General features: G+C 39.8%; 1 protein-coding gene across 6 annotated transcripts in view; it reads left to right on the top strand.

Moving 5' to 3' along the window:
* The window catches only part of osbpl5 (oxysterol binding protein-like 5), a 49,350-nt gene that overhangs the window by 12,259 nt on the left and 17,457 nt on the right, over positions 1-19,634 (top strand). For 2 of the 6 annotated variants that reach the window (XM_055009000.1, XM_055009001.1), the window contains exons 3-9: positions 15,483-15,638; positions 15,894-15,967; positions 17,241-17,321; positions 17,637-17,738; positions 18,011-18,214; positions 18,861-18,945; positions 19,070-19,232. In XM_055009000.1, coding sequence (XP_054864975.1) covers positions 15,503-15,638; positions 15,894-15,967; positions 17,241-17,321; positions 17,637-17,738; positions 18,011-18,214; positions 18,861-18,945; positions 19,070-19,232 — 845 coding nt within the window. In that variant the 5' untranslated portion in view covers positions 15,483-15,502. Of the gene's footprint in view, positions 1-15,237; positions 15,379-15,482; positions 15,639-15,893; positions 15,968-17,240; positions 17,322-17,636; positions 17,739-18,010; positions 18,215-18,860; positions 18,946-19,069; positions 19,233-19,634 lie in introns of those variants that run through there. The other 4 variants (XM_055008999.1, XM_055009002.1, XM_055009004.1 and 1 more) reach the window with 4 other exon arrangements.

The raw sequence follows: 19,634 nt of genomic DNA, 5'->3' as shown, positions 1-19,634 counted from the left end.
TGTCCAGCTATCTGTTTAACCTCAGTTAATCGCATGGTTGGTTTGCATGTACCGTTTACATGTTACAGTCCAAAGATATGAGTGCTCGAATACTTTAGGTGTGCTTGTTTAATTTGTGAACTGATTTCCTCCCAGGCACCAGTCTACTTTCAGAATTTGACACAAATGCAAGTACATTTTTACCCAATGTTGCCAGGAGGGATAACTCACTTTCTGAGCAGAACAGAGAAATAGGGCATGTCTCTTAAGGTGTAAAGTAGACTTTCTGTTTATGACAGTTCTTATTACATTTAAAGCATTTATGAGGTTTTTGTGACCTCTGCTTTTTTATGTGAACAGCTGTGTGTCAGAGCTGCAAAGTCAGTGCACAGTGCAGCTTTGAGAAACCGTTTGACAGAAGTGAAGTCAGCAGCTTACAGGGTGTGTCAACTTCATTTGGGTTAAGAAGGGAGTAAATATTTGGGGTTGCACAAGGACAGCTGGCTACAAAATGATGCTTTAGAGAGATACGCAAAGCCTTAAAACAGGCAGTCTGCCTGGAGCACATGTTGATCTTTCATACAGTGGCAGGGAAAGTGTAATAACTAGGTACTGTTGCTTTTTTAAGCCTCCCATAGTACACTGTGTATTTTGGTCTCTCCTCGAAGGATAAGGGTACCGGTGTCTTTATGCATGTTACTTATAAAAACAGTTTTAGGTGTACTCAGCTATTCAAGAAATCATGTATTTATATAATAAGCAGACTTTTACTGTAAAACAGTACCATTTGGTGTGGTGGAATTTAATTTGGTGACACAGTTAACTTCTGTTGATGTTAGCCTGAAATTGTGCTGCGGTTATGTCAGATACAAATTTGCCTTGTGATTCTGCACGACCCTAAGATGGTAGCGGACTGTATTGTAGTAGTTGTTTAAAAGAAGAAAAACACTTGCCCGCTTAATTCACTCAGGGATTGTTTGGATTTAGCCATGCCCACACTGTTTATCTTGGCACGTGTTTGCAGCAGGAAGATATATGAGATTTAACAGCAAGTTACACATTAACTAGACAAAATGTTTGAACCTTTACTAGGACAAGTAGCAGTACGTGTCCTTGTCCAAAACCGTTCAGTACGCTTTGTGAGCACAAACTATGTGCTTGAATACATTGATAAGATAATAGTTCTAAACACTTTATATTTAATGTTTCTTTTAGTTGAGTGAATGTTTACGTGTCTCCTATCTGCTCTGCGTTCCATCAGTAAGGTTTACTATTTTGTGCACATTGTCTTGATCACTTACTGGAACTGTACTGTGGTAAACAGATGGAGGCTGTCTTGTAATTCTTATCAACATGTCCAGTCTGTCACATCAGCAGTGAATCGCCCAGTTTTGTTTGTTTCAGTCACCCTACTCCAACACTTTGAAGTTATTACAGTGATCCCAGTTTGCTTTAATCAAGTGAAAAGGGCAAAAAAAAAAAAAGAAAAAATTGTTATATTATCAAATATCTTCACCAACTTAACTTTGAAATCTACTGTGAGAGAAAAAGAGTGAGTAGTGAGATAAATTGGATGGGACAGAGATGCATTTGTCATATTCTAAATTAGCGTAGGCTATGTTGTTACACAGTGTTAGCCTGGAGCCTGTTCAGTAATGACTAATCAAACATTCAGGACCTGACCTTGCAATAATTAAAGAAAAATTCCATCCTAAATCAAGCAGAATAAATTAAGATTAGGCTAAATGCTGAAGAGCATCTGCAGTGGGTATTGTAGTACTCTGTTCACAGAAAATAGAGCACACAGCCGTCTCTTTTGATCAGCAAAGCAAGACGTCATTTAATGAGATCAACAATGAGGGAGGCAGAGTGAGACTTGATGTTTATTTATTGTGTTCCTCATTGTTGCAGAGTGGCTGTATCCATCTTTGTGATCTAAGACGCCATCTGTATATTAGTTACACGTGGAAACCAATCAGGACTGCCTATTCTTAATGAAACAGAATTAGAGAAATAATAATACCCCAGGATGGAAATGGAAATCTCCAGTTAATTAGGACTGCAGTATAGTAAAGATATGGAGCTTGGAAAAAAAACTCAATCTCTGCAGGGCTAGATACCACAGTGGGACAGTTATACAATTTGGTTGAACTGGTCTTTTGTGTTAAAGCTGCATTAGGAGAACTATTATTTTTTTTAAGATCAGTCCCTCCTCTGTAATCCAGTGACCTATGTATGTGATTAGCCCTTGGTCTAGGATAAGCCTGTGAATCTGTGAGTGAAAAGCCTCAGAGCTCCTGCTGGTGTCTATATAAGTGTCCATTGGTGTAGGATTGATGGAGGGAAAGAATGACTGCAAGTGGCAGAAGAGAAAGGATGGACAGGCATCTGTTTACATTCTCCGAACTGTTAAACCAAGTACATCATAAATGTAGCATGAAAGCTGTTACAGAATGCATTGTGATGGCTACATTCTCCCTTTGAAAACATTTGTGTAACATTTATACTACACAACATAGGGTCTTTCGTTTGCTTGTGATCACCTTAGCTCACCTGACATTAAGCAGGTGTGTGTGTCTGTCTGTCAGAATGCTTTTTTAAAAAAATTCGAAGTTATAGTTGACGTGCAAGCTGATATAATTTTCCATCTGCAGATGTGCCCAGTTATTTATATTCTGTATAGTTATAGGGGTGAAAAACGATGATTGACAGTCCAGTAGGAACAATTTCCAACCTATTAACTGCCTCTGTTCCAAACATAACCTCGCATAATTCAACCACAGCTGGTAGTATAAGTTCTCTAATTATGTGCAGCATATTGCTTTTAACAATCCACTGAGCCAACAAATAAGACACCTTCTTTCCATATTTTTCCTGTTACTTGCGTTAGCTGTTTGCTTTTCCTGGCAGGTGTATTCCTAACCTTTCTATCATTAAATCTCTTTAGATTTACTCATATGCTCTCGTGTGCTTTGCAGACAATTTTGGCTTCATTTCACACACAATAGCGTCCTATCGTAGGGTCAAAGTTATCTATCAGCATGTGTTTATGATTGGCACACTTGGGCTGTGTTCACTTGGAAAACAATGGCTGAATTTAAGGATTTGCACAGGGGTCTGTGTAGTTTGCCAGCCACACTCCAGTTAATCATCTGTGATGCTGTTTATTTCACCGTCTTCATGAAATATATCTTGTTTGATATATTACAAAAAATTTATTTTGTCCTGTGGGAAACAGAAAAAAAAATCCTATCATCTAACCATAGCTGTGACAAACTGGCGCTATCACCCTTCACAGCAAACAGCATTTTAATTTGATGATATCAGAAAAACATTGACTGCTGGACATGACTCAGTATTACTCAATTAAATGCTGGACAGGAATGAGCTGATTTCACCTAGACCAGAGTGTAAGTAGAGCACAGTGGCGGTTCAGTCATTAGATCTCTAGATAAAGTCTTGCCTCATTATATTGCGTCAATTTAGCTCCTAGCTTGTGACGTGAATATCAAGTGGCTACTCGGACAAAGGGCAGAAGAACTTGCACCCTGAGCAGATTGACCCAATTACTTCTCATTAAATGTTTTACAAGTCATGACCAAGTCTTGCTGTGGCAGTATCCATTCATCTAGGGTATTAGAGCACCCAGCAGTCCAATACCAAGCGTTTGCCAACTTTTTTTTTTTGCCAAGAGTGTTCTTTTTCTCTCAGATGAGACAGTCTGGCAGTTTATAGAAGTGATGTGAAGTTTGTTTCCCCTTTCACTGTTTCTTGCTGGGAATAGTTAAAAGAACCTCATGCTGAGATGAGCGATCGGAGGAAGATAGTTCCAAGTGTACATTGATTTAATGCTTTCTTCTATTAACATGCACCGCTAAAGGCTGTGATGTCTAAAAGTTGGGTTCACTTGGAAACATTATGCCTTGTTATTGGGTGATAAAACCTTTTTAAGGTATAGGACAGGAGGAAAGATATTTTCCCTGAAGCATTGACAGGAAACAATGCAAAACCTGACAATAGGTTTAGAGTTTTGTTTAGACTGAAAGCATTGTCTCATTTTATTCGCACATATCATACTTCTTTTGAATCACCAGCCTTTTGTGTGCTTCTAGTGCCTGTGTAAGTGTGTTGTTGTAGCTCAGGCTCCGACTCATTTCAAAACTTAGTGGGAACTCCAGTTGAACGCTTATTTTCCTCAGAACCTTTTTATCCAGTTTGTTCATGGATAAAGTTCTGTAACTTCAGGAAGTGTTTTTGGACTTTTAATACTTCATACTTGGTTTATAATTAGTTTTTTTCAGGGCCAATACCAATGCAGACAAATAGTAATCAAGAGAACTAATTACTGATACTAATAGCTGAGCTGATCTACATTTGCAGTAAAAATGAAAATCTTGGTGTCAAAATCTAGAATAATGCAAACTCTAAAACAAAACTCTGTTGGAACACTACTTGTGACATGTAACCAATGTTAATAATTGATTAATTAATCAGATTTAGACCAGTGACATTTATTGTTTGCTGCATAATCAACTTGTTTACATTAAGAATTTAAAAACAGACAAAGTAAACACCAGGTTACATGAATTATATATGAAATAGAAAAAGTAATACCCTGATTTAAAATTGCTACTCAGTGATTTGCCTGACAAAAGCCAAAGTATTAAACACAACAAATGAGCTGCAGTGTTTTCCTGTAAATAACCTGTGATGTTACTTATCTTTTGACAGTTATCATTAGTCCAGTGGCTGAAAAAAGTTGCTAGATGTCTACAGACATTGTAGCAGCCACTTTATCAGTCCATGAATCCGTCACTACTTACTGCTGCCTCTAAAATGTATTTCTACTCTTAAACTTCTACACACCTCTTCAGTTTATGTTTAATGTTGTTGGAAGAGTGGTATTGGCATGTAGTCTGGGTGAGTCCTGCTGCTCCTGAATGTTAGCACCTACAGCTGCTCTCTGCTGACACACACTCAGCTCCTGCCTGTGTTAATATATGAGAATGCTAGTTAGTGTTAGCATGAGCCTCAGGTAGCTAGCTAAACCTAAGAACTTCATGTTGCAGAGTTCATTAATAGGAGAATCTTTGGGCACCTCACGATTCGATAACGATTACCAATCAGGGGCTACAATCCGATTATAAAACGATTATTGATGCATCTTTAATTTATGTATATTGATGCACTTTTTCACAACACACATTTCTTTTTGCCTCACTGAATAAGCATCCATCAGTTGCAATTTTTTAAAAACGGTTCATTTGTAATAAAAAGCAAGAGTTGAATTCATTTCCATTATAATTTATTAAACTCATCATGTTTGTTGTGTGGCCAAAGTATTTTATTTTAGCGTGACACAGCTTACATATAATGTGTCTCTTGTCCAGTTCACTTCCACCATCGACGTTGTAGAAGCTGAAGTGTTTCCACACGTCTGCTTTTTAAATTAGAAGGAGGTGTTTGGATCTCACGGCGAGGTGGGTGGCGGTCAGTCATGTTTGTTTTCCTCTGTGCGTGTGTCGGCATGTCCGCTCCAGGCGTCCATCCCAAAGTGTCCCAGCGATGACGGGTACCACGCTTCTTAGTTCCGCATTATTTACAACCTTCTGTATTACTTTAATTAACAGATTTAAATAATCGGAATTTGGACGTTTGTGAATCGGTTCTGATTTGTTTACGTCCGAATCGTGATGCATCTAAGAATTGGAAGTTTCCCCCACCTCTATTCATTAAGTTGGCTGCCTCAGTTTGACAGCAGGGAGGTAAGACCCTTACTCACAGTTAGCAAACACCTATGACCTCTTATCTCATTTAGCAATTGGAGGCTCCACTAGTGTTGCCAGCTACTGCTACGAATATACAACACATTTTCTGACACCCTCTGCTTTACCTGTTAATATATTTGTATTCAATTCACTTATTAACAACTGCAGCCAAGTTAACACTCAGGTCCCAAGTTGATAAGAAGTTAGAAGCAACAGATTGGTGATACGGCTATTGTAGGACTCATGACAAGCAGACAAATTTGCTTAAAAATGGCTTTTAATGTTAATTTTTTATTTCTGAAAATGTGTAAGCTACACTTTGATGTTGATTGACAGGGATAATACTCTGCTTGTCTGTCTGCCCCTCACTCTTTGTTTTAACATCATTAATTAAAGTCATTTATCCGACACCTTGTCGTCTGGTATCCCTTGACTTCTTTCCAGGCCAGACAGACAGCCCCTATGTCTCAGCTGGCAGTCATTTTCCTTGCAGCCCCTCACACCTCCTGTTTCCAGCAGACAGACAGAAGAGCCCCTGACCTCACCACACACTCCCCTGAGGATAACACTTGGCCCACTCTGTAACCTGTGCTTGCTTCATCACACAGTCACAAGCTCATTTTCTTCTCTTTTTTTTGGTTCTCTCTTTCTGTGTAATCTCCACAGCATATTATTACCTTTTCTGCCACAGAGGGTTTCAGTTCTATAAAAAGGCAGTGTCATAATGTAACAGGGCATTTAAATCACTGCAGCAACCTGAAGTGGAGCAAAAGAAAGAATCTAATTTGCATAGACCTAATATGTAAGTCAAGGTACAATAGGATAAGAAAATTGGCTGATACATTGCTTTTTCACGCTTCGACTTTTTTCTGCTTTGGGAATTGAAATGCAGGTGTGACATTTGGAGCTGAAGGGAAGATAGGACACTGTTGTGCTTTTGCAATACATTAGTAGATACGGTCAAACTGAGATGATTATTACTGTGGATAAACTGCTCTTTTGCCATGTGACCTCAATCACAGACTACTAAGACATATGTTCTGCTTTTACCTCTATATAACCATGTAAATCTTTCTCAAAGTGCCTCTTCTTTTGTAGTAACGTTCCGTTGTGCTCTCAAACAGGTACACAATGAAAAAGGCAGTGGCCTTGTAAACACCATGTACCTCATCAAGCACATCGCTTCTTCCTCTCTGGTACAGTCTGGCATTAAGAGCCTTGTTGAGGGGCACCTTGTTAGAGGAGAAATTAGACTAAAAGAAAGTTCAATACCTCCTTCCCCAGTGAGACCTTTCCAGTGAGTTAGGACGTCCACATAATCAGCTGTGATGTTACCTGTTCACTTTTCTTAGTGATTATTGATATAAATGATTTTATCTCAATATTGATATGCAGAGAATTTTTCCTAAGCCAGTCCTGCCAAATGTTTGTAAAAAGAAAAAATGTATATGATGTACTATATATTAATACTTGTTAAAATTGTAAAAAACTTCAAAATATCAATCAGAAACTACACATCATGCATTTCAAAAGAGAATAAAAAAATACCACAAATAAGATTTGCATATAAAAGGAGAAAACTTTGAAAAACATAGATGCGATGTTTTAAGAGGTCATAAAGCGTATTTATATAGGTTTAGGAATGCTTCTATAATAGTGTTTTCATTGATTTCTTTTTGCTATGTGCCATTCCAAATACTTACCAATAAATATTATTGTAAAACATGTTTTGTATAACAACAGTTTTTCATTTTATAAAGACCAGGTCTATTTAAAATATTCCTTAATTGATTGACTGATTAATCATCGGAGTAATCAGTATATCAGAATGCTTAGTTGAAAGTTTGCTGACAAGAAATTCCACAGTTTATTTTTGATCTTCGCTCATGGCTTTGTTCCATTTCTAGCTTATGGCTGAGTGTTTGTATGTGGGTACATGCTGGTACACATATTATATGTGGGAATCAGTGTGCAGATGCTGATTCTCACGTAGCAAGTACTGTCAGGTCTGTTCTTGTGTCACATTTGTGCCACTGTCTCTGAGTAGATCCTTGTATAGTGTTAAAGTAGAATTACACATGCATCTTTGATTCCAAGAAATACCAAGAAAATGAAGGTAGAATATATCAGAGCAAGTCAAAGTCATAGCTGCATGTTAACACACATTATTGATACTTTAAATATTTAGGTAGAGTCTCTGGTTGCGTACGTGTCCATGTGAGTTTGTATGTGCTTGTGCTCTTGCCTGTTATTGTATTTTAGTGTACATTAAGTCACTGTGGCTGGCACTACGGTCGGGCTGTTTTCCATCTGATGAGGACTGCCTAAGGCTGGCTCTCGCACACAGCATCTCTGGCCTGAGTCCAGTCGTACACACAGCCAGCTGGTTTGGTCTGTCTACCAGGTCAAACATGGCTGCAGTGTGAGCGTTGCGACCTGCTCTCTTATTCACACCTTTTCTATGAAATAAAAAGTGAGCAAGCCATTTGTGATTTTATTTATTTTTTTATTTATCTGAAATCTTTCAAAAGAAACAAGTGCTTTGTTGTTCATTTTAAGACTGTCCTTGTAGATATGGCAACAGTTGTATGGTTTGTTATGCAGAGAATGATATAAAGTAAAGCAGGTAAATGTGTATTAATGAATTAGAGGAAATAAAACAACTTACTGGGTGGTTTTAAAGGAAGGGGGATCAGTTTTATTCATAAAATATGACATGGCAGCTTCACCAAAACAGAAATATACTGAGTCTGACTTGATTTATCGAATGTGTCTGTCACTTTAAGGCGATTAGATGTGTATCCATGTGCATGTTCCCTGATACGATACATAGATGATAAAGACACAGCTAGATGTGCTCTGGTGTACTTTACAGTGACAGTGGACATTTTGCTTACTGCAGTTTTCTACTTCTACACTGTGTGTATGGCAATGTTACACATTTTGTGTAGAGTTTCTGTCAGCAAGGGAAGGCTCAAAGTAGCTTTGTGTTTGGGGAATGTGCAGAGACAGAGGAGCACAGAGAGCGAGATACTTGATAGATACTTTTTGATACACAGTTTGTTTTGGAGCTGTGGTTGTGTTTTGATGTAGCCATATCAGTGGTTCAGTTTTCAGATACGTACTGTTTCATCCTGATTAATGTCAACAGGCTCTTCGCTGTCTCTCCACCCCCTTGTAGGGAATCCTTGTCTCCTTTACAGACTACAGTTACCTTGTTTTTCTCTTCCCCCTGACTGAAGCCTCTGTTCCCAAATGTGTACTGAGGGAGGTCGGGTCACCTGCCAGTCTAACCTGAAACACAAGGAACAGTAGAGGTTCTTTGGCTAATTAGCAAATCTTTAGACACTCTTTCTTGCCCTCATGCTTAGGTCACAGCTCTGCATGAACTCATATAACCTCTGAAAACTTTCTTGGGCATAATACAAGCTGAACTACGCTACCATATAATATTATTAATAAGTATGCAGGTATAATAACAACATTGGGTACAGTTGTTGACCGTGCTGCAGTATCAGGGAGGGCCATGCTGAATAGAACAGAGTGGGGACTGTGGTTGCCAAGGTGTAGAGAAGCACGGTTTGGGGACTACCAGAGTCCTTGCAGAGCAAAGGGGTTTTCCTCTTTTAAGTAATATCAAATGGGAAGTCTGACTGAAAGACATTTTCTCCATGTGAGTTCCTTAAAATATGGCTGCACCCCCACAAGACTCAGAATAGAACAAGTAAACCACACATCCTCCCACAAAGCTTCACAAAATTAGACAGTGTCTCCTTTTTTTTGACAGCAGACCTAGTTCTACCTTCTTTAGGTCTTGATAGACACAATAGTTACAGTTGTTTTGTTTTTTTTGTTTGTTTACTTGGAGATTTTTAGAAATTGAATGTCAGGAATCTCTCTCTCTCTTGCATTTCTTACTCAGGACCAAAGTTGTGATACAAAGCTGGTGGAGCTGTGACCATCACTTAACATGGAATATTTTTCTTGCCTTAGTTTCATCAGGGCAGATATATGGCTTTGCTCGGATCGACCAAGCGGCAATGCTTTACAATTTTAATTAAGAGTTGGCTGGAGAAACATGTGTTACAAGCTGGTGTAGTCAGGGTCTTGACCTGATTTCTGAATTCACTGAACTGTATACTACACATGATGCTAAAACATCAGGGTCATTCTTACAGGAGTATGCAAAGATGGAAAGGATGTAAACATCTTTAATTTAGTTTTTACAGCAGTTAAAGAGAATGGTTTTGCACCTTACTGTCTCAGATTTGTTGATGCCAGTGACTAGAAAGGTCACAATTACGATCAATCTCCATTTCTAAGCAAAAGCTCAGTGTTTTAAAGGATGTGAAATTATGATTATCAATTGGAAGGAATTTTTTTTTTGTTGAAGGAAATCGAACAGAATTAAAGCAGTATCTATGAGCAGTTCTGCTGCAGCAGTAGGAGAGTCTGGTTATAATTCACCGCACATCAGCAAATGGAAGAACAAATGTCTGCACATCTTGTTCAACTGCGTCACGTTGCCACTTTCTCCGTACCATGTTTTTTTCATAAGCGGCATGTCTCCTACAGTATGCCACGGTGTTCATTGTTGATGCACATACTATACTTGGCCACATCCTATTGGTGTATATCTAGGTCATATGGCCATCCATTAGTCCTGTCATCACTAGAGATGGGGGTTAACATGGTTGGGGGCGCTGAAGGGAGAGGATAGACGGAGCGATGGAAGGATGAGGGAGTGTCTGGACTTAATCTGTGCCATCATATTAGGAACAGCTGGCTTGATGCTGACTGTCAGTATTCCAGGCCTCTCACACTTTCACACATGAGCTGAGCACAAAGTGCAGTGCTCATATGTACGTAGCGGAGTTTTGTAGTCCAGACTGCATTTTCCTGTATTTGTCACAAGTGTATTTTTATGTGACTCCAGCGTTGTGTGTTTTCTCTCAGTATTATATAAAATATTATATAAATAGAGATACTGATAGTGGTTATTGTTTGTAAATCAAGATTTTCCACACATGCTTTCATTTTTTTTTTTCAGGGGACAGAGTTTGGTTGGCCAACATAAGCACTAAATCGGGGAATTTGAACTTCATATGACATTATCCACTTTAAATAGCCGTTGTGTTGAAAGATAGGGTGTCGGTATGTAATTTAGGATTACTCAGTATTGTGCAAACCAAAAAAAGCACCCTACCGTTCAATGTAAACATAACTGGAATAAAATAGTCCACACTTAGTCTGCCTCTTTAAGCTGATTAACAGCATTACAGAGTCTTAGTGAGTTAAACCACAATTATGAATTGCTGTATTTTAGGTTCGCTCATTCCAAATTCTTTCCACTCTCAAATATACTGAAATACACATACTGTTTTAGTTTGGCTGACTGGCCACTTCAAGTTCATACACATAAATACGAGCGTGAATGAATGTCGGTCTGTATGTGTCAGCCCTGGGTCACTGGTCTTGAAGACAACTCAAAGTTTGTGTCTGAACGTTGCCAATAACTGCTATCCAACGGTCTGTGAAGGCGTCTATCAATGTTTTAGAAGAAGTTTAATTTTTACCTGAAGTATGAAACCCATGATCTTGCCTGGATAAACTGTTTTTGGTAGGAAAAATTATGACATTGTATGACTGGAAGACCAAAATGGACAGGAAAAATTGTGTTTTCAAATTTAATGTTGACCATAGTGCCCTTGCCAAGGTCCCAGCTCATGTTCTCCATTGCTGCAATGTGCCATGTACATGTATTCACTTGAGTGCACTGCCTCAACCAGCTCCTTATGCAGTGTTTTTGAATAGAATTCACATTTTCATTGGTTTCATGTGAAATTATTTGTTACAGAATGCCTTTTTTTATTAAACATCAATTTGTGCAGCACTCTAAAAACTCAAATTTTTCTCTGTTTAGTTGAGAGTACTTTCAGTCTCTACATATGAGTCCAAACTTTCGCAGTCTTTAAAGAGGCTGTGATTTATTCTAGTAAGGTCAGTCAAGCATATGAACAATATACAGGTTAGAACATGTCAACTGTTTTCCACCCCCCCCATCTCCCTTCTCCCTCACAGTTGGTGTAATGATTACTAAAAACAAACAGGTCCCATGTGACAGCAAGTCAAGTGCTTTCACCTCGACAAGGTAACTGTGGGTCAGACACTTTTTTCTTTTTATCTGTGCTTCTGCTCAAAGTTTAAGGTTATTGCATGACACTGGAATGTGTGCATTGCCTGGACTGGTGTTGCTACCTTCTTGCTATCATTTCCACAAGAAGTTCATATCAATGGGTAAATATTAGCCAAGCACCTGTGTAGCGTGGTTGTAGTGGATGAAGTTAATGTTGGCCTAGCCTTGCAAACTTTACGCACTGTGTGCAGTGAGTGGTGAGAGTCGAGTTCAGACAAAGTTGCATGTTATGTTTGAGTCTTAATGGAAGGTCAGTCAGAGGGTAGAATGACTATTTAGTGCTAGGAAAATGCTGTCTCTTCTTGGATTCTCATTGGATAAATTCCTCTCACATTTCCTCCTTTGTTGAATGCCTCTTTGCTGATGAAGTTATGTTTCTGCTCAGACTGCCACCTTTGCCGTTTTACACAGTGCATCCTCTCATTGTCATCATATTCATCATCTGTAAAGGACTTCCTAACCTCAGAGTGTATCAGTCAAATATTTAGATTTTATATTTGGTCATAAAAACATCTGATTTTGTTTGCATTGAGTTTTAAATGTGCTGTTGTGTTTAAATTTGTTTTAGGATTGCTGTCAGTGTCGGTGTATGAAGTGGAATGTTGCAAAACAGACGTTTGCTGATGAAATGTTGCAGAGTTGTAATTGAAATTCTACTGTCGCCATCATCTGTTGATCCACAATAACTAGAACACTGCATTCCTGCATCCATTGTAAATTAAGCATCACACGTAGCCCCTGCTTCCCACACCTTCCCGATGTCAAATAGGGGATGTGTGTTATTTATTGCCTGTAACGTTGCAAAATTGACAATCCCACATTCACACACTGTTCATGTCGTGATTGGCCAGCTGTGCAGGGAAGAGAGTGGAGCTCCCTGGAGAGATTTTCTGAAAATGTGTGCTGCTATCCCCACTTTTAAAGAGTATCACATCTCCCCACCCTCTCTGCGACAGCTGTTTTTTTTCACTCCAGTTTCCAGTGTGGCCACTCAGAGCAGCTATAAGGACTTTTGATTTTCTCTTTGGTCAGACTGCACGTCTTAGCTGGTTGAAAGAGTTCATATTCTGGCTACTAGTGGAACCTACCAAAGACTGAAGGAACTGTGATCAATTATTTGGTTTGGTGCAGTATTAATGGAATGGCTCACCTGCATATACAGACGTTGAACGTGATACTTTATTTTACTTTCACACATCAGTGATTTTCTTCCCCCACCTCTGATGTAGTAAAACAGTATCTCAAGTGCTTGATCTGTGTGCTCATGCATGTGTGTCTGTTAGTAATGCACACTGCTTCACCACTCATGCTGGGATTGGCTAGTTGTAGAGAAGCATTTTATCTCTCCTTTGGTGCTGCATCATGTGCATTTGTAATCCTGTCTTCAGTCTGCAGCAGCAAGGCAGACACACACACACACTGTCACGTATGCACATCCACACACTCATTTTTTTCCCCTTACGTCATTCAACAGACTCACACACAAACACTATTGGCTGCTGAGATGTCCACACAAAATACAAACACATTAAGCATGCAAGGATGCCACACCCATGCTCAGCCCAGTCTGTGTTATGTGCTCATGCTCTCAGCCTTTTCCCCCAACTAATCCTAGCATGCAGCTGTGAGACGCGTCTGTGATTGGTTTGTCCTGTCAGTCTACATGTCCACATCTTGACCTGACTTAGGGTCTGTACTGTGAGTGGTATCAGTTCTGTGCGTTTGTCTGTCCGTGACCAGTTTGGCAGCCTGTTGTGTGTACTGTTGTGTAATGCAAAAGCTTCAAGCTCTTTTCTATGCAGCTTCCACCCCACTCAGGGTTGTGCACTGTACTGTACATGCATGCGTGCACTGCAGCAATAGAATGCTATTTATAGACCTGCCTCACAAGGACAAATAAGGCTCCTTTTTAAATTTACCTTTTCTCTCTCATATCTTGTTCCCATCTTGAAATGACAAAGAAGCAAAGGGCAGGAGGAAAAAGCGAAATAAATATATTGCTAGATACCAAATGAGAATAGAGTCATAAGGTTGAGAGAATGAGTCACAGAGGCAGAGGAGACAACTGAGGGAAGCTGGGAGTGGTGTGACGAGTACATTGATGTGAAAGTGGTTTTGTATATTCAATATTTGCATGAATGTTCGTGTAGAAGGAGGGCACACATTGCTAGAAAAAAGATTCCTGGAACAGTTCATCAGATTTCCAGTTTCCAGATTTAGCCATTGTGAATCCACAAGTTTTACTAAACTATCACAGGGCCAGTATGTACACTTTGACATACTGCACTTGCCCCGGTTTAATCACAGTGGAATGATGTGGGAGAGTCAAAAGATGAATCAGCCTGTGAAGATGTTCTATGAATGAATTTTTATGTAACACACTGTTCTTGGATGTGGTAATTGAGGACTTGTAGGCGAGACTGCGCTGTAGGCTGGGAGTCAGAGGGTCTTGTCTACTGTATGTGTTTGTGCACTGAGAAAAAATGAATGGGATTATATTGATCTGAGCGGAAGCACATTGTGGCCGACCAGACAGACCCAGGTGGTAACAGTTATGCTCCATTAACTTCACTGTTTTACCGCCAGCTCCGATTTGCTTCCCACCGGTTTGAAGGGGCATAATGATCTGTCTGGAAACAGCAATGACCCTCAGCAGTTGTTAATAACATGCTATGAATAGTTTGCGACTTGTCAATAGTCGCTAAGCTCAGTAGAGGGGAAAACGGCCTCACACTCAGTATGTGTATAGCCATATGGTTTCTTGTCTCTGTGCTTGCTTTGTCTTGTTTATGTGGGCACGGTGGCCTAAAAATATGACTCATCCACTCAGTGCTGTAAATTAACAACAGCACAATAACAACATGAAGCTGCAGAGCCACAGCTCGATCCTATTCACATCTGCAGTAGCTGCATTTGTCCTCTTTTGTGTCCTGAAATGTGCATCTCATTAGTAGAGGAGACCCTGCGGATATCAAGGAAATGACTGAAGAAGCAGCTTTTTTACTTTGGATACAGCAATTCAGATGATGAAAGAGTGGTGATGGTGGTGATTGGGGTTGTTTTGGACAGTGGATGTCTGTGGACAGACTAACTGAACTTGTTGAAGCCTCTGTCTGTCATGTACTCTGACAATGTGCAGTCTGAACTGCTTGTCACTGCCACGCACAGTACCATTATGTGGACAGGCTGACATGTCCTCATACAGTACGTCTTTGTTAATGTAGAAGAGGAGAGAAAGGGTGGGGGTTCACACAAATAGATATATACAGAGAAAAGTAGTGAGTATGGAGTTGGAGAGCACAGAGTTACTGACACAGGGAGAGACGGCAAGAAACACGGGATTCAAAAGACGAGGAGCTACAAAGACTGAATGAATCACTTGAACTCTGCAATTTCTGACGTTAGATGAGCAAATGCATGCAGGCACACTTGAAAGTAACATTTTGGTCTCATCCAAATTCATTTCTTCTTCTGTTTCCTCTCTGTACTGTCTGCATCTTCTTGTCCTCCTTTCTGTCTTTTGTGCTTTCCCTCTACAGAGGACGAGCCGGTTGTCAGGATGAAGGAGGAGAATTTGTTCCATCGGAGGTTTTCTCTGTGCCCCAGTGCCACCTCCCCACCCAAAATTGACCCCCGCACCCTCACCCGGAACCTGTCTTATGGAGGAGACAACGACCTCTACAACCTCAGTCCAGGTAAAAGGTCAAGAGTTCAAAGCAGACAAATGGAAAGTAAATATAGCCAAACAGTGGTACCGTCATGGTGTGTACTAATGAACTTGTGTCAGGGAAAATATGGTGTACTGCGTTGTAATGTAATTATTCCATACAAATCAACCAACTTCAGCTGTTGCTTATTGGCTGATTTGGCGGCTGCCGTGCTTTGTCTGTCTGTCAGGTTTAATCTCTGAGTTCATTTGTATGTGATTGTGTGTTGTGGGTTCCCACCAGGCAGTGAGACAGACAGGAACGGTCTCTCCATGCTGAGTAATGAACTTAGTCCTGCCCAATCACCAGGCAGCAAGGTAAGAACACAGTTCCTGGTTGGGCAGCTCCTCAACAGTTCTCTAGAAATGACTCAGTAGTTGAGCAAACATTGTTGCCTTTTGCATTCTGTGATCATTTCTTTTCTTCTGATTGCTTACGGTATTACCAGCCTGAATAATCTACAGTAGTTTTAAACAGACAAATCTTACAGTTCTTGATGTCTTCTTTTCGGAGGAGATCAAGTGATTTCAGAGCATTTTACAAATGACTGTGTGAAATGGAAACCAGACATATTACTTCCTTGCAAAACTGCTAAACCTTAATTGTGCTAATGAACTACAGTCGTATAGAAGTTGAATTATATTTGTCAGGGCCATGGTGGGAACTGTGTCTTTAGGACCGCAACCCATTTATATGGCAACCCAGACCAATTTTGTCCTGGTGCTGTTTATGTTGTATTAGTTCAAACAGTCTGTCTTCATTTTTAGTAATACTAATTAGGAATGGTCAATAAATGTTTCCACTGGCAACCGGGTAACCTCATCTTGTCTTGTCTCCTCTCCTCGTGTTGCTTTGCCTCGCTCAGTCTCTCAATATTGCCTATTTATATGTGGAATAATTCACATGCACAGCTGCAACTCTGGCCTTTTGCCCTTGCTCCCATCATGAAAGCCCTTATGGGACAATTGGAGACTGAGAACAGCCTTGTCCTTGCATGTGTTCAGTGCTTGTACTAGGTTATAGTTGTGTAGAACACTTTTAGAATGGCTTTCTTTTTACACAAATAGATACAGTATGTTTAAATGCCTGTGCGGGCATACCAAATGATATTGGGATTCATTCCGGTTTCGTTCACACAGAACAAGTCGTTATGCGATCACACATCACAGTAAAATCACAGGATAACTTATCGATGCGATTCTAATCTGTCTTTAGTCATCAGTGGAGACCATCAGATACTTTGCTGGTGGGTTTGTAGTCACGACACCAGATCTAACTGCCTGCTAAGTTTCCTCTCTGGTTGAAAAGGCTGCTCAACCTGCATCACACAACCTTGCAGAAACAACGAAATATTGTGCTGGTCATAAATAAAGACTATTAAGATATTTAGCTTTTGGCAATGCATCATTAATTAATCACAACATTTTTTTCTGTTTTTTTTTGTTGTTTTATTTTTAGACTTACAGACTTTTACAAGCCAATATTTTTCAATCATTCATTTTTTGATCTGAAATCCCTGCAGATCTTGGAGTAGTTCTTGCCTGTACTTGAAGTGTCGTTTTTTTCTTCTCTCCTCACTCCCACCTCCAGTCTGAGTCCAGGATGTTTAATGGTGTTGAGAAGGACTGCCCCTCTCCCACTGAGAAGCTGGCCCGGAAGGAGTCTCTCAAGGTATAATTTGCCTCCTTCCTTCAGACGGCTGTGGGAACAGTTGACCATTATTATGCCATTTTGTTCGTCGTTAAGTAAAAGCTTATCATGCCTTTGGTTGTTAGTCTTAGCTCAGTGGCTTAAGTGCGCTCGAGCCATCTGGAAACCTTTTGAAACATCTTATTATATTTTAAATGTGTACCTTCGATGTTAAGCGTTTCAGTTGAATGCTAGGATCTGTTTGACTCTGCTTCCACCTAGTGTTTGCACTGTCAGATCAGTCCTTTTGTGAAGTAAAAGGGATGACTCATTTGTTGGATTTTTCCTGTTTTGCAGGTCCAAAAGCAGAATTACAGGCAAGAGAAGAAGAGGGCAACTAAAGAACTGTTCAGTGCACTCAAGGACCCCAGCGTTGTCATTATGTCTAACTGGCTAAAGGTGTGAGAATGTTGTCTATTACACCAAGCTATTACATTGACATCCAGCATTATTATACCTTTGATGTTACACTGATAGCATCCACTATCAGTTACACACTTTGATAATAATCCTGGATGTCATTCAGTATAAGCTAGCCTTTTGTAACTTACATTTTAATCCTGTAATGTTTTGTAAGCAGCGGTTTTGAATTAGCGTCATCATATGTATTGTCATTCCTATATGCTTTTGAGCTAAAACTGCTTCCCTTCTTATCCTTTGTCCGTCTTTAGATCCGTGGCTCGTTAAAGAGTTGGACCAAGCTGTGGTGTGCACTAAAGCCGGGAGTTCTTTTGATCTATAAAACCCCGAAAACAGATCACTGGGTGGGCACCATTCTGCTCAGTGCCTGCAAGCTGATTGAGAGACCCTCTAAGAAGGATGGATTCTGTTTCAAACTCTACCACCCACTGGACAAATCAATATGGGCTGTTAAGGTTAGACAGAGATGTTTTCTGGCTTACTAGCATTATCATAAACATAGTGATAAGATAGCGGTCATAATAAGACAAGGATTTACGTAAAAGGATCATTTTGTATTTCTATGTTTGTTAGGATCGATTAAGTCAGATTTTTGTTTATCTGAAACAAGCATGAAGGATTTTGCTTTTAAAAACAGTGATAATTCCATTTGCATTGGATTAGAAATACATCTGACTTGAGTGACTCCTAGTGATCAGATTTATAACAACACTTTGGTTGTTAGTAATGCATGAATATGCAATTTAAAAATCACAATACATAAAGTGATCTAACCAGCATTGAAGCTGTAAAAACATTTTGTGAATGGAACTTTGTGGTTGTAAAGACTTTAGTTTTTGGTCTGGCAACACTGAATCGAAATGTCCACCTGTACAACAAAAAAATACATAAAAAATTCAGATTATTTGCGATTAGTTTACAGTTTACTTAGTACCAGCTCCAATTTGTCCTTTTTCCACTGCTGGTTTTTATCTATAAGTGATAATTATCATGCTCATTGCAGCATTACGCTCATGGCCCTTGAGAGAGCCATTTGTTTCTGTTGGTACAACATAAATGCACAACATGAAATGTGAGTCACAGTGTGATCCATATGTCCAGGGTCCCAAAGGAGAGAATGTTGGCTCCATCACGCAGCCTCTACCCAGCAACTACCTTATCTTCAGAGCTGCCTCTGAGTCTGATGGTGAGGCTTATGAGCTATTGTTTCCACTGGAGATGTACATTCTGACATGTTTGAAGAATTATGTTTACAACCACAGTTTGTTGAAGGCGCTCCGTCCTTTATTTAAAATCTGTCTGTTCTCCAGGCCGGTGCTGGATGGATGCCCTGGAGCTGGCTCTCAGCTGCTCCAGTCTGTACAAGCTGACAGCCAAAGCTGGGAAAGAAGGAGATATCAGCATGTCTTCAGAGTCCTCCCATATCCTCCACCTTCTGCAGTCGACTGCACTCACTGATACAGAGCTACTACAGTAAGTGATGCTCAAGCTCTATCCACACTGTGTTTCTTTTTAAAACAAAAATTATCTCTGTCCAAATGAGTGTTTTAGCACCGTTTAACACACATATCACATGACTGTTCTTGTACACTAGGCAAGCAGATGCTGGTGAAAATATGAGGCATAGAGTTAGTTCCTTTGTTGTAGAAAATACTACAGAAACAACACTTTTGGCGAAAACTAAGGTTGGAGATTTTCTTAACTGCACAACAGCTGCTAGCAGAGATGGCAAAGTAAGCAGTGCCAGTGGTCTGACTAGTTATCTACAGTGAATTAGTTACTAGTTGTCAAGGCTTATATCTTTGTTTTCTTCCAGGAAACATTCACGTGATAGGAGCGTGGCGAATCAGAGACCAAACATAGTGACATTAAAGG

The sequence above is a fragment of the Amphiprion ocellaris genome, chromosome 3 (assembly GCF_022539595.1).
Source record: "Amphiprion ocellaris isolate individual 3 ecotype Okinawa chromosome 3, ASM2253959v1, whole genome shotgun sequence".
Taxonomy (NCBI): Eukaryota; Metazoa; Chordata; class Actinopteri; family Pomacentridae; genus Amphiprion; species Amphiprion ocellaris.
This window is presented reverse-complemented; position numbering and strand designations above follow the sequence as displayed.